At 49.8% G+C, this 14,762-nt stretch overlaps 1 protein-coding gene and 1 long non-coding RNA gene across 10 annotated transcripts in view; one reads left to right on the forward strand and one right to left on the reverse strand.

The window, feature by feature from the left end:
• Positions 1-2,570, forward strand: part of LOC117196956 (uncharacterized) — a 7,557-nt gene extending 4,987 nt beyond the window's left edge. For both annotated transcript variants that reach the window (XR_004477407.2, XR_004477406.2), the window contains exon 4: positions 265-2,570. This is a non-coding gene — a long non-coding RNA (uncharacterized LOC117196956). The remainder of the gene's footprint in view (positions 1-264) is intronic.
• HEPACAM (hepatic and glial cell adhesion molecule) lies at positions 2,471-14,378 on the reverse strand. 8 transcript variants are annotated; one of them, XM_049713941.1, is made up of 7 exons: positions 13,711-14,378; positions 7,547-7,888; positions 6,590-6,871; positions 6,199-6,298; positions 5,448-5,560; positions 5,231-5,298; positions 2,471-4,666 (listed from the first exon to the last, which is right to left on the reverse strand). In XM_049713941.1, exons 1-7 carry the CDS (start codon positions 13,808-13,810, stop codon positions 4,361-4,363), a joined length of 1,311 nt encoding a protein of 436 aa, XP_049569898.1. In that variant the 5' UTR covers positions 13,811-14,378; the 3' UTR covers positions 2,471-4,360. The 8 variants fall into 8 exon arrangements, with proteins under 8 accessions (XP_049569898.1, XP_049569897.1, XP_033263303.1 ...); XM_049713940.1 differs by having other exon boundaries at positions 5,231-5,301; XM_033407412.2 differs by having other exon boundaries at positions 5,231-5,301; positions 5,436-5,560.
• Positions 14,379-14,762: the final 384 nt, after the last annotated feature.

Genomic DNA, 14,762 nt, shown 5'->3' on the forward strand with positions numbered 1-14,762 from the left:
GTCCTCAGCTGAGTCGGAACTGGCAGGTGACTCAGCGAGGAGAGGCGCCAGTGCTGTACTGCAGGAATGGAGCCTGGAGGCTGCAGCAGCTGGGGAGGGGCCCTTGCCCCACAGTTACGTGACTCATCCCTGGACATGCCGTTGGCACAGCCTCTTTCCATTCCCAGACTCTGGACACCCAAGTGCTAAGAACTGATGGGGATTGGAAGGCCCCATCGTTCTGAGCTGTTCCTTAGGACGTTAAGACTCTTTCTCCTCACTCAGTCCAAGCATCCAGGGCACTCAGGGATCCATGGAGTGATGGCCGAGGGGACTTCCCAACAGTGAGGTATGTCTGGGTGGCTCTCAGAGACCACAGCGATCATTTCCAGCAACATGTCCCATCGGCATCCTGACTGTCTCATTTCCACACGCTAAGGAAGAGCCGACTGCGTGAGTCATGGGGATGACGTTAGTCAACGGGACCTGCCTCCAACTATTTCAAGGAAGCTCTGCTCTGGGACCCTGGGGGATGTGCTGGCCAGTGACCAGTTTAAATACTACCTTCCTTCACCCCCTAGTTTTAGAGTTTTGGGTTTTTGTGAGTAACCCTTTCATTGCTTGTAAGAGGGAAGAGAGAGGAGAGAGATTAGGTGCTCTTCAAGGACCGTCCAGAGGACATTTTTTTTTCTCCTGGTTTCTCTGGCATCCTATTCTGTGTCTTCTGAAAATGCAGCCCAGGGACTCCTGCTGATCAAGCTGGTGGAGTAAACAGTACTAATTCAGGTGGGATTTGATGTATCTTCGTATTTTCTAGAAAAGCATTAAAATCATTACCGGTGACATGTGCTCCTCGTGACTAGCAGCAAGGCTTTGCCAAAATGTGTGCTTGACCACAGGCACCCTCCTTCACTAAAATCATATCCAACACTGAGCGTCCTCCTTGCTTCTGGAGCAGTCTCTCGGGGCTGTCTGAAATGCTTTCTCCTAGGCTGTAGTCCTCATTTTGCCCCAAATAAAACTTAACTCACAACTCTCAAGTTTTGCATTTTCTTCTCAGTCAACAAGATCTTCTCTTTGTCTTTGGTATACTCTAGCTTTACTACATTTTATGTAGGTGTGGAAATCTTTTAAGATATCTTGTGTGTCAACCTTCTTGAACCTGTATATTTATGTTTGTCATGAGTTCTACAAAAATTTCAGTCATTACTCTTAAAATATTGTCTCTTCTCCATCTCTCTATTCTCCCCTTTGAGCTCTTGAGGAAATGTGTGTCAGACCTTTTCATGCTACATGCCGTATCCCTTAATCTCTCTTCTCATATATTTCATCTCCTTGTCTGTCTGTGCCTAATTCTGAATAACTTCTTCAGGTACAACTTTCAGTTAACTAACTCTCTTCAGCTGTTTTTAATGTGCTGTTAAACTCTTTCATTTTTATTTCAATAAATTATATTTTTATGTATGAGTTCTATTTGTTCCTTTTCAAATTTGATCACTTTTGATAGTCTCTTGTTGCTTGTTCATTTTTGTAATTTTGTCTTGTATTACTTCAAGCATTTCATAATTATTTTATGTTTTATATCTGATCATTTCAGTGCCTGAAGACCTTGGGGGTCTAAATCTGTTGCTTCTTATATTTGCTGACTTTCATTCATGATGATTTGTTTCCTTCTGTGTTAATGACCTTTCCTTGTGAACTCGTCTTTGGTTGGTCTTAGTCTCTGAAAATTTAAGGAGATGTTTTTTTCCAGAGAGGATTTGTATTTTTTATTTTAGGAGCCTGGGATGCTACCAGCTGGGGGCCAATACCAATTTAATCCAGGAGTCTCAGGTTCAGCTCCCACACCTTGCCACTGGCACAAGTCTGGTCTTTCATCAGTGCTAATATAAACATTTGCCCTTGGGTAATCCACATTTTATGAGTGCTAAGAAGTCAGGACTCACCTTACACTTCTAAGCTTTTATATACGCTCCTCCTTCTGCCTGGAATATGTGTCCTTTTATCCTCCCCCCCATGCCCTATCTGATTAATCAATCTTTCTAAGACTAAGTTCAGGCTTGTTCTCCTCCAAGATACCTTTGCTGACGATCCCTAGTCTGGGTTAGATGCCGCTCTTACATGCCTCTACAGCACGCTGTATCTACCTGTCGTTGCATTTTCCACACTGTATTGTAATAATCTGTTTACTTATCTGTCTTCCTCCATGAGACTCTCTTTGGTAGGGGTCATGGCATAGTTATGCTGTTTCCCCAGTGTCGGGCACAGGGTGGATCATGGTAGATTAATACATGTCTGTTGAATAAATGAAAGACACCCGAATAAATGAATGAATGAATGAGTGAGTGATGATTTTGGAATGGACAATATGGGATTTCCAGAGAGGGTGAAGGATGATGGAGGGATGTGAGAAGAAAAGAGAAAAGGGAAATGACTGGTATTTTTAGGCTGTTTGTTTGTTCTCCTTGATTAAGTGGAATAAAGTTGTCACTTTATTTCATCAAAAGTTTATTGAGCATCCAGTATGTGCTAGGCACTCTGCTAGATGCCAGTAATACAAAGATGAAGATCAAAATGAAACAAAAACAAAACCACTCCCCCCTCACCCCATTTAAGGCAGATTTGGCTTGAGCCTGGGAAGCCGGCCCCTCAGGGATGCAGAACCGGGGTTTGGAATACAACTTGCCTGCATCTCACCTTAATCTTCACCCTTGCCTCTCAAGGCTGACCAGCATGTACCCATCTCCAAGTCCTGCATCTTCCACCTGCCTGAACAACTTTCCCCTGCATGCATTATCTCCTTCTAGATGAGGCACCTGGGGAAGTGAGGGGAGCAGTTCTGGCTAAGGAAGGGGAGCTGCAAAGGCACACCTGCTCAGAGGAGCCTGCAGAAGTGCATAGGGGCAGGGAGCTGGGAAGGGCACGAAGTCCAGGTAAGAGCAGAGGGGACCAACAAGAAATGTTGTTGCCCTTGGGGCTGGGACAAAACTGGCCCCAGTGTGGAGTGGTGGGGAACAGGGACCTTGAGAGTCGCTCTGTGGGATGGTGCAGAGACGGAGCAGGAGCTTAGGAAGTTAAGGAGGGACCAGGGATGCACTAGAGGCCTCAGGGGAGAGAGGTCAGAACACAGCGAGGGACTTCTTCTCTTTCAGCTTTTTAATTGCGCTCTCTCTTCGCACGGTAGATTACTGTTCCTACAAACTGTTCAAGAGGCGGCGGCATGGGCGTGGCCTGGCTACACAGTGGACCAACCTCTCAGTACTCTGCTGTTTGTGTGACTGGGGAGTCTGCCCTTGTCCTGTCTCCTGGGACCTGAGCATCTGGGAGCAGGCCAGGTGAGAGGCCAGAGGCCAAGGGTTCCATCATGTCTCCAAGACATGCTGGGGAGCAATAAGCCTCCTCCTCCCCCTACCATTTTTGGGGAGAGTGGAACTTCATCCTCTTACAGCTGGAGGAAGCCCAACAACTTTCCGGGGGATAATGATTGTTTGAAAGGCTTGTTTTGGACAAAGCCAGGGAGAAGCCATAGGTATGAGGGGTCAAAAGACAGATCTTCACTTGATTTAGCCTTCTGGGCCTGAAGAATGAGTGAGAAGCCCCTTCTCTATGGAACAGAAATGGAAAGAATGCCGGGCACGCCGCTGAGGGAGGCTTTGGGAGGAGGCCAAGCGTGGGAGGCTTGAATCCTTTGCTCTTGCTAGAACCCCGGTAGCGGTAGCGGGGCAACGGAATGTATTGTACTTGAGCTCCTCCTTCACCAACTGGTAGGTACCGAGGTACCATATGCCTGAGAAGGGTGCTCCAAGGTACTGCCTTCACAATGATTCGCTGGATGCTGAGAACAGCCCTCTGTACACCCAGTAAAGGGCATTGGACTTCCCCTTAGTTTAGGACAGTTGTACGTTTGAGGCAAGTGGCCTCTCTAATCTGGGCTTGCCAAAAAAGTTCCCCAGGAATCAGGAGTTTGTTCGGAGGGAAGGGGAATGGGTGGGAAGCGTGAGGGCGCCCTAGGAAGGGCATAGGATAGTCAAGGGGGTTAGGTTACTGATGTTAGTTTCCATAAGCCCCTCCGGGGATTGGGCCGTAAATTTAATAATCTATATGGTCCTAAGAGGGCACAACCCACACCCACTGAGAACACAACTAAAGAGCCGGGAGCAAACGTAACCCGGTTTCACCACCTGATCCACCCTCCGCCTTCCCGCCGCGTCCCCCATCTGCGCATGCTCACAATCGTCCACGCGCCGGAACCCTAGCGCTGAGTGAGGACCTCCATCTCCCCTCGCCCCTCGCCCCTGGCGGGCTGCTGCCCCGCTGCCCTGCCCTCCCCCGGGCCGCGGGCAGCAGTGCGCGGGCGCCTCCCGGGGGGTCCCGAGGAGGCTCAGGCGCTGATCTCCACCGGGCCGGCCTCGTCTTGCTCGCGGATCAGGTGCACGCCGCCCGCAGTCCGCAGTGTGCGCGAGGCGCTGCGCGAGCGGCCGGGCGAGCTCGGGGCCCGGGGCGGCGACGTGTGCGTCCGGCCCGTGGCAGGGGAGCGCGCTGGAGAGCGCGGATAGCGGCGGGCAGAGCGGCTGGGCAGCCCCGGCGAGCGGCCCGGCACGGCAGGCGACACGGAGTAGCCGGGCGGGCCGGGCTCAGTCGCGCTCCGAGGCTCCGGGGCGGGGTTCTCCTCGGGCTCCGGGGAGTCCTGCAAGGACACGTGCCGCGAGGGGTCAGCGGACAGCCGGCCAGGGCTGGGAGCGCGCCTGCTGTTCCAGGGCGCTGGGAATACCGAGGTGGAGGGGACATAGTTCCCTCCACACTCCGACTGCCTGGAGGGCTGCAGGCGTAGGTCTGTTTTTGCTTGCAACACAGGACACTTGACGTGGTGCCTGGCACATAATAGGTGCTCATTAAATGTTGAAATGCATTAGTTTGAGTGCTTTGTCCACTTACTCTGCACCTTCCACCTGCCTTGGACAGCATGGGACAGAGTTGGTTTATGGAATAGTAGGGAAATCACCAGAGACAGTGTCCAAAGACCTGGGTTTGAAGCCTAGATTTGCCACTGATTTACTTGTTTGATCCTGGGCAAGTCATTTCACCCCTGTCAGCCGTATTTTTCTCATCTCTAAAGTGGGGATGACACAAATATTTCTTAGGGTTATTCTGAGTCCTAGAAAGGTATATCTATATGGTATGGCTACGTAATACCAGAACATGGTAAGGGCTGGTGGAGTGTTTGTGGGGCGCCCAGCCCGAAGCTGCTCACCTTGTCCTTCAGGATGTAGAGTGCCATGGGGTTCTTCCGCTCCTGCTCTCCACTCCGTGGGAGGGTGTCTGCTGCACGGAGCAAAGAATGGGGTGGCTGGCCCAGGTACAGAACCCTTTCCACCAGCCAGCACCTACACTCTTTGCTTCCCGATGGCCAGGTAAGGCCATCGGGAAGCCAGCCTCCACCAAATGGTCTGGAATACCTGAGGTCCTACCTTGGCCGCTCCTCTCCCTGCTCTGCAGTCTTCGTGCAGTTGGTGCAGGAAGGGGCCCTGCAGAGCTGGCTTCCTTGTCGCCCATTTCGGCCTTTTCCCAGCAGCTTACTGATCTGAGTGAAGATGGGACGGGTGAGTGCGTGGCTGGGAGCTCACCTTCTGCTTTCAGGCGGTCATCATTCTGATCCATATATTCCAGGGAGTTTTGCTTCTCCAGCTTCCTCTTCTTCCTGCAAATCAACCCAGCACCCTGTGAACAGAGCTGTCGAGTGTGAGCAGGAGAAGTTCTGGGGGCGAGGACACTGGGGGGATCTGATGGCCACAAACGAGGCCTTGTAACAGGAAGACGGGCTGAGTGCGGTGGGAGGGGGAGTAGTCCAGAGCTTTGGGATGCATCCCATCTAGGTTTGCCTCCTGAGTCCGTCCCTAGCATTGTGACTGTGGGCTAGTCATCTAACTAATCCGAGTCTCGGGTCGTTGTCTGTAAGCTGCAGATAATCACATTTAAAGGTAACACCCTAACCACAAACACAGTGCCTGGCTCACAAAAGGTGCCGTGTAAGTGAAACCAGTATTCATCGTGCTGGGGTTGTCAGGGTTGTGAGCACAGAATGTGGTAAGATGGATCTCCTGGGAAGAGGTGCGGGGCCCTGGGAGGAAAGGCGTTTAAAGAGACGAAGGAAAAACAGAGCTTGGGGCTGGGATGGGTTGAAGGATTCAGGTGCTCAGGGAGAGGAACTTGGAGAGTTACCCAGACTTTCTGGACGGTTTCCAGCAGGCACAGACTGTCACCAAGGTCACAAGGAGGAAGATGCCTCCTGTGGACAAGATTATGTAGAGGGAGCTTCTTCCTAGGGAGAGAGAGGCAGAGAGTGGGGAGAGACTTCAGAGGGGGCAGGAGGTGTGGTGAGGAGAGCTTCCTGCGGCCGAAGAAATAGAAAAGGAACCCCAGGCAGCATGGCTGGCCAGTGGTGGACCTTGCCCAGAGCTCACTTCCTACCTGTGGCTGTCCTCCAGGGAGAGCTGGCCCATCTCTGCCTCTCTCCCCCTCCAGTGGCACTCTGTCTGGGACGTCCTTAGCCTCTCATGGGCACCTGCCTCTCAGGGCTTTGAGTCCCAAGGGAGGGCAGCGGGAGACTCACTGTATACGGTGATCTTGACGGGCAGGCTGCGGCCCTGGCTGATGGGGTTCTCCACCACACAGCTGTACAGGTCGTCGTCCTCCATGAGCACGCGGGTGATGGTGAGCACCTTTTGGTCGGGGGACAGGAGCATCCGCGAGTCGTTGAGGAGGGGCTTGCCGTCCTTCAGCCATGTGTAGCTGGGCTTGGTGCCGTTCTCGTGCGAGCAGTTCAGGGTAAAGGCCTCGCTGAGCTCCAGCACCGTGGTCGAAGCCACTAACACCTGGGGCCTCGAAATGGGCACTGAGCCCGGGGGTGGGGGGAGCCTGTGAGCCACAGGCCAAAAGCATCTCCCTTCCCCTTCTTAACTGCGTACCTTCCAACTCAGTCTGCAGTATTGAGAGATCGTCACTCCAGCTCTTTACCACCATCCATCCACCCATCCATCCATCCATCCACTCACTCATCTATTTACCCACTATTTATTGAGCACATACTGAGCACAGGGAGTACAATGCCAAACAAGACAGCTATGGTCCCTGCCCTCGTGGACCTTCCCTTCCCTTCTTCCCACATACCTTTCCAAGATGTCTTAAACTGACCCAGCCTGGAAGATATTTTAGTTGGGCTAAGCTTAGGTCGAAATAGGTTCAAATATTGGCTCTACCACTTACTAGCTGCCTGAACTTATGCCCCAGTTTCCTCATCTGCAAAATGGGGTCCATGATATTAACTACCCCTAGATTATTAGGAGCATTACATGAGTCAATATAGGCAAAGCACTTACAATCGTTTCTGGCACGTAGTAAGCGCTGTATACGTGTTAGCTATGGCCTATCTGCCAACCTCTAACATTCCAGTTGGCTCACTCCCAAGCAGCTTTTGTGTAGCTTTTCCTGGGGTCTAGCTAATATACTGGGTGGACATGGCCCCAGTTCCAGTCACCAGTCCCGCCTCCTTCCCTGCCAGAGACTTTACCATCTACAGTGAGGTTGATGGTCTTCTCTCCAGTGAAGGTGTCATCGGTGATAGAGATCTCAACCTCATAGGTGCCCTCGTCAGCCAGCTGCAGGTCGCTGAGAAGCAGGGAGCCGTTTTCAAAGAGGCGGATGCGGTCTCGGTAGTCGGGCCGCAGGGTACCGATGACCTCTGTGCCGATGGACTGAACCACGGTCACTGGCTTGTCCCGCTTCAGCTGCCACTTGACAACGGGTTTGTCACTGCTGGTGCTGCTGTACTGCACAGAAAGCAGGGCCGCCTTCCCCACTGTGCCATGGATCAGGCGCACCGGGCTGGTGATGTTCACCGCCTCCAGGGGCTCTGTGGACAGAGACCCACGAGGTGAGGGCAGCGTCAGGCCCTGGCTCCTAACGTCACTCCCATCTTCGAGTCCTCTGGTCTCTCCATGCCTCACCCTTCTGAACCCTTCACTCCCTGTCAGTCCTTCCTTCTTACCCTTCGACTGTAGCTCTGGCCCCTCTGCTCCCCTGTCATCCCTCACACCCATCCCTTTGCCCTCAATCCTTCTTCAATCTGGACCTCTGCCTCTGGAGGTTTTCCCTATTGCCTTCCTCTTGAGGAAGATTCCAGGTAACCCATACCTTATGTGGCCCATTTATGGAAATATGTATTGAGACTCCCCATGTGCCAGGCACTGTTCTATGTCCCCAGGATATATCAGTGAGCAAAACTGACAAACATCCCTACCCCCTGAAGCTTATAGGTCATTAGACCCTAGAGTGAATTTGTCAGATTTTTCTCCTTAATTGGGCATTGGGAAAGTGAGGGATGGAGAACGCATGGAAATGTAGATTCCCAAAGAAAGGAGGGTGTCATGAGACAGTGCCAGTAGAGGGCAAGTTTAGGGGCCTGAGGACAACTGGACAACTCTCCGGTCATACCAAGAGCCTCCCCTATCCTTGTCCCAGCTGCACGTAGCATCATACTAGGCCTGCCCAGGGCAGAACAGTCGTGGAGATTCACCCAAACTCCAGCCCAATTTGCATCCCCTATGGAAGAGGGATTTGGGACAGGTCAAGCAAAGAGCTTGGAGTCAGAAGACCTTGTAAGATTGGGCTCCACTGCTTACTGGCTGTGAGAATTTGGGCAGGTCATCCTTCTAGGCCTCACTCTTCTCTTTTAGAAAATAAGGATGATAACGATAACAAGAGCAAGTGTCTTCTCCAGTTCACGGTGCAAAAGCATGATATGTATGTCAGTTACTGTGGTGTAGGGGAGAGAACACAGGATTGAGCATCAGAGATCGGGGCCCTATTGTTGACTTAGGACCTGGGAGAAGTTGCTTATCTGTTCAGGGCTCAGATTTCCCACAGGTCAAATGAGTGGTAACGAGGTGGTCTCATGGTTTGTTCCAGCCCTGTAGTTAGTTCTGGGATTTTACCATCTTGTCCGATGGCAGCCCCATCCAGAGACACATCTCACATTTCAGAGATCTCTTAGGAACTTTGGGGCCTGAACAGATGCTGCTCGCTGGCCTTGTACCTGGCCTTGCAGAGCAATACAGTCACCTGAGGGAGGGGTCTTCTGGAGAGGATGTCAGCTAGGAACAGGACTGAGTTTAGCTGAATAGACACATACGTGTCAGGTTCTCCGTTCCTCTGCACCCCCAGGTGCTTCCTTTGACTGTCATTGCCTCTGAAGTTCCCTTCTTCTTTCTCACCCCTGTTTCCCACTCTGCTACTGCTGCAGTGTAGATTTGGGGAAGGTGAGCTGTACCTTTCCAATCCCTATTCCTCTCCTCGTACCTCGAGGACCCAGACCAAACCAGGAGGCAATGGAACTAAAAGGTTAGCTGTGGAGATCGAAGCAAATTTTTTTTTTTTTTTTTTTTTTTTTTGCGGTATGCGGGCCTCTCACTGTTGTGGCCTCTCCTGTTGCGGAGCACAGGCTCTGGACGCGCAGGCTCAGCGGCCGTGGCTCACGGGCCCAGCCGCTCCGCGACATGTGGGATCTTCCCAGACCGGGGCATGAACCCATGTCCCCTGCATCGGCAGGCGGACTCTCAACTACTGCGCCACCAGGGAAGCCCGAAGCAAATTTAATTTAAAAACATATCCAGTCCATTTTGGGAGCAAATGCATTGTTAAGTAATGAGCTTATCATCTATGGAATTGGTCAAGGAAATGCCAATTGACTCTTCTTTCACCTCCTTGTGCTTCCATTTCCTCCTCTGAATAGTGAGGTGGTGGGACCAGATGATCTCTAGGGGCCTTCCCCACCCTGACATTCTATGATCCATCACCTGTCAAGGATGTTACAATCATAAAACCTTAAGCATGGAAGAAACTACCTTAATGATGAAAGCCACCATATGTATGACTATTATATACTTGTTACTGAGAGGAGTCTCAATTGGCAGGAGTTAGAATGGACAAAATCAACTATTTTCAAAAATTTTTAATTAAAGGTATTTTTGTTCCCACAAAACTTTATAGAAATTGAAAAGAAATGAAATTTAGTTCTAGTTCACCTGATTTGGTCAAAGAGGTGGGGAGGACCAGAGCCCTGTCCTCCCCAGTACCTCGGGGTGCTGCTAGGAATCCTTATGGCTCTGTGTATCAGGCTGAAATCGTTTGGCTACATGATCCTTAAGATTTCTCCAGCTCTTAGTTTCTGTGATAATTTAGATGGGATTTCCTGCCTCGCATCTGCTAGCCCGGAGATGGAAACAACCTAAGTGTCCATCATTGGATGAATGGATAAAGAAGATGTGGCACATATATACAATGGAATATTACTCAGCCATAAAAAGAAACGAAATTGAGCTATTTGTAATGAGGCGGATCTACCTAGAGTCTGTCATACAGAGTGAAGTAAGTCAGAAAGAGAAAGACAAATACCGTATGCTAACACATGTATATGGAATTTAAGAAAAAAAATGTCATGAAGAACCTAGGGGTAAGACAGGAATAAAAACACAGACCTACTAGAGAATGGACTTGAGGATATGGGGAGGGGGAAGGGTAAGCTGTGACAAAGTGACAGAGTGGCATGGACATATATACACTACCAAATGTAAGGTAGATAGCTAGTGGGAAGCAGCCGCATAGCACAGGGAGATCAGCTCGGTGCTTTGTGACTGCCTGGAGGGGTGGGATAGGGAGGGTGGGAGGGAGGGAGATGCAATAGGGAAGAGGTATGGGAACATATGTATATATATAACTGATTCATTTTGTTGTAAAGCAGAAACTAACACACCATTGTAAAGTAATTATACTTCAATAAAGATGTTAAAAAAAAAAAAAAGACAGCACCTACAATGTGAAGGTGATCTTAGGACTAAAAGGGTAGAAACCAGGCAAGGGACTTCTTCCTATTGGGTCAGTAGAGGATGGGCTGACTCTAGGATCCCAGAGAATAACATCTTGCAAATCAGATTATCTAGATTTATGGCATGCTGTGTTTATGTCTGTAAATAGTATCCTAGCCTCTAGAAAAGCCTTGTTTGAATGTTCCAGGAATAGGACCGTGATGAATTTAGGAAAGACTCTTTAGGCCATATTAGGTTCAGAGCACTAAGTGTTACTTTCCTGAGGCTAGGTTGGTGATGCTGTCATAAGGGAGTATGGCAAGGGATTAAGGTAAATCTCTGGGAGCCAGGGCCACATGGTCCAGCCCCCCTTTTAGTGCCAATCTTAAAAATACATTTCCCAGCCTCCCTTGCAATTAATTATGATACTACTGAGTTCTAGCCAATAATACTAGTAAAAGTTGTAGACACCATTTACAGGCTGATTTAGAAAAACCTCCCTCCTTTTCTTTTTTCATCCTCTACCTAAAAGAAATGAAGATAAATCTCAGACTGACCATGGGAAACACATGTCAAAGCTGATAGCACTCCATCAGCTTGGTGCCTGAAAAACCTCACGGAACAGTCTTTCCTCATCCCAGGCCTAGCTCGAACCCGTGTACCCCTGCATTGGCAGACAGATTCTTAACCACTGTGCCACCAGGTAAGTCCCTAATGGTAACCTTTTAACTGGCATATCCAATGGGCTCTTTCAGGTCCTTATTATACTGGGCTCCTTGATACATTTGATGATGATTGTCCGGGAAACTCCCAACTCCCTTCATTTTCTGGATACCACAGTCTCCCAGGTCTCGCTCTGTGTCTCTGATTGTTCTTTCTGGGTCTCCTCAGTGGGCTTGATTCTCTGCCTTCCTCTGCAAATCTTGGGGTTCCTCAATGTTCCGTATTTAGCTCATTTTCTCCTCCAAGGTAATATTTATTCATTATCCTTGTTTTAAATCTCACCTCTTGGCTGACAGTTTCCAAATACTTCTCTCCAACCCTCCAGCTTTAGGTTATTCAACATTTTCCCACAAATGTCTCATAGGCGTTTCAACCTCAACGTGAGCGCAACACTAGCTATCATATCTCCCAACCTTGCCCCATTTTTAAAATTTATGGTTTCACACTGAAACCCTACCTCCTTCTCTAGATCATTTCACTTCCTATAAATCACTAGGTCCTGACTTTCCCTCCAAAATATTATCTCAACATCCCTCACTCCCCCTCTCTTTATTCTAATTCCAGCCCAGGTCATTTCTCTCCTGAACTATTGCAATAGCCTCGCTATGGTTTGACTTTTGTCCCCTAAAATTCATATCTTGAAGTCCTAACCCCAAGTATCTCAGAATGTGACCTTATTTTGCCGTGTGGTCATTGCCAAGGTAATAAGCTAAGATGAGGTCATGCTGGAGTAGGGTGGGCCTCTAATCGAAGATGACTGGTGTCCTTTTAAAAAGGAGAAATTTGGATATACACACAAGCACAGGGAGAATGCCATGTGAAGATTAAAGTTAATCTGTCACAGCCAAGGAACTCCCAGAAGCCAGCAGAGAGCGCTGGAACAGAACCTTCCCGTGGGCCTTCAGAGGGAGCACAGCCTTGCCAGCACCTTGATCTGGAACTTTTAGCCTCCAGAGCTGTGAGACAATACATTTCTGCTGTTGAAGCCACCCAGTCTATGGTTCCAGCAAATGGATACAGGCTTCCTTTCCTATCTTGCTTGCCTGTCGTTTCACCTCCAATGCCTCACTGGAGAGTGAGGGATCTGAGCTATACTCTGGCCCTGCTGGTTCCCAGATTAAAAACCATTCAATGTCCTCCCCCGCTCCCATTGTTTGCAAATTATATTACAGTTTCCTTAGCAGGGTTTACCAGACTCACCTAACTCCACCCACACTTTCTTCTCCAGCAGCGGTGACTGACTGGGCTGCTCCTAACATGTGATACCATTTCAAGCTGTTGACCTTGGCGCATTTTCCCAACTATAATGCTCACTCCCACACCTATCTGTTTTTCTCATCTTTTAAAATTCAGTGCAGACATTCCCAGGAAGCCTCCCCTGATATTCCCCCACTCCCATTCTGTACCACCAGCGCCAGCTTCCTGATGGGGTAGGTGACCTCTCTCTGATTCTTGGAACCCTCTGCCTCTCTGACTCATAGTAGTTTCTGCATTTTATTAAAATGATCTCTGCATCTTATTTGCCCCACTAAATTGTGAATTCCTAGGCTCTCTGGAATAGTGTGTGTGTGTGTGTGTGTGTGTGTGCGTGCGTGTGTGCACATAAGCAAATGTATTTCAAATAAGATCATTTCTCCAAGAAGTTGGTAGGGGGAGGTAGGTGTCTATGGCGTGTGTGTTATGCATAGGTTGGTGTTACTCTCCCAAACCAGGAGGCTTATTATCTCCAAAGCTTCTTTCATCTCCCTTGTTATTTTACACTCAGAGAAGCCAGGGTGGCGGCTGGGGAGACACAAAACCAAGATTTCCCCACCCCTCCAAGGCCCACCATAGTCCCTCGGAAAGAATGCCGGACTGGCCCACGCCAACAAGACATCCCATCAGAAACAGCTCATTGCCCTCCATCTAATGTACTGAATGCCGTGGGAGCTGCAAAGTCATGCAGGCTTTGGGGGATGGGGGGCAGGGGCTGGGCAGGAGGCACACAGAATGAAGAAATACATTCAACACGAATGCCTGAATTCACTGAGATGCTTCCCACGGTGGCTAAGCATTCTCCCCTCCTCCCACCCCAAAGGCATTCTGGCCCTCAGCTCTCCCCTCCCTCTCCTTCGAAAGCCCCGGGTCCCTTCTCCAGACCCTGTCTTACCCTCTGGTCTCCTACCTGTCTGGATCAGAAGCAGGTAGAGAAAAGGAGTGAGGCGCAGGGCATTGAAGGCTCTGGACAGGGCTTCCCTTTCTCTCTTCATTTTGGGTGGCGTTCTCCAGCTCTGGTGCACACAATTAGCATGATTTCTCCACTCTGGGCACGTCCCTTTGTACCACTCGGAGTTTCTCTGCCCGAACACAACCCTGCCAAGTTCTCTCTGAATACACAGAGCTCTGTGTGTTGCTGGACTTGTTCTTTCCTCTCTTTCAGACCTGGCATTTTCTAGTTTCAAAGCCCTACATCCCGGGTTCGGAGGAGAGTATCTGCTTGGGAGATAATCTCCAGCACAGGGTTCAGTCTGATGGGTCCCAGCAGCCTAGCAGTTCTTTGCCGGCCTGTGCTGAGCCCCACTGCCAGGGGGAGATGAGGATTTGGGCTCAATGAATGGACTGGGCTGGGACACACACTAAATTGGACCTTGTGTATCCCAACCTGTCCTGTCTCCACCTCACGCTCCCTGTTCCTGCGAAGGAGGGTGTGCGCCAGGGACACGCCTCAGTAAGCTCTGAAAATGGAGGGAGAGGAGCTTTTCAAAAGCTGGGGGATGAGAGATTCCAGAAACTGCTGAAGAAATGGAAAACTCCTGTTCCACCCCAAAGAAAGAAGATTGGAATATGGCTTGAATTCTATTATTTTCATACCTGTCCTGGTGCTGCTTGGGCTTCTCTATCATAGAATCACGTAGATGCTGGGGACCTTTCTCCAGAAGCTACTCTGCTCATTCCCCAGCCTCCAGCCCATTTGCTAGAACATGTCAGAACAAAGACGAAGGTAATAGCCCAAGAGCCTGGGGTTCTGTCACCAGCTACAGTCCAGCCGTTTCCTCAAGTCTTGAGGCGTGATGAAGAGAGACACCCCAGCTCTACCCTGACCCTTCATTACCACGTCCACATCCTCTCCTGAGGGGCGTCAGTGGAATGTATGCTTGCTAACTGTGTGATCTGGGGATGGGTGTGCAACGTTGTTAATTCTCCAATTTCACATCTGTAAAA

This window comes from Orcinus orca, chromosome 8 (genome assembly GCF_937001465.1).
Source record: "Orcinus orca chromosome 8, mOrcOrc1.1, whole genome shotgun sequence".
In the NCBI taxonomy this organism is placed as follows: domain Eukaryota; kingdom Metazoa; phylum Chordata; class Mammalia; order Artiodactyla; family Delphinidae; genus Orcinus; species Orcinus orca.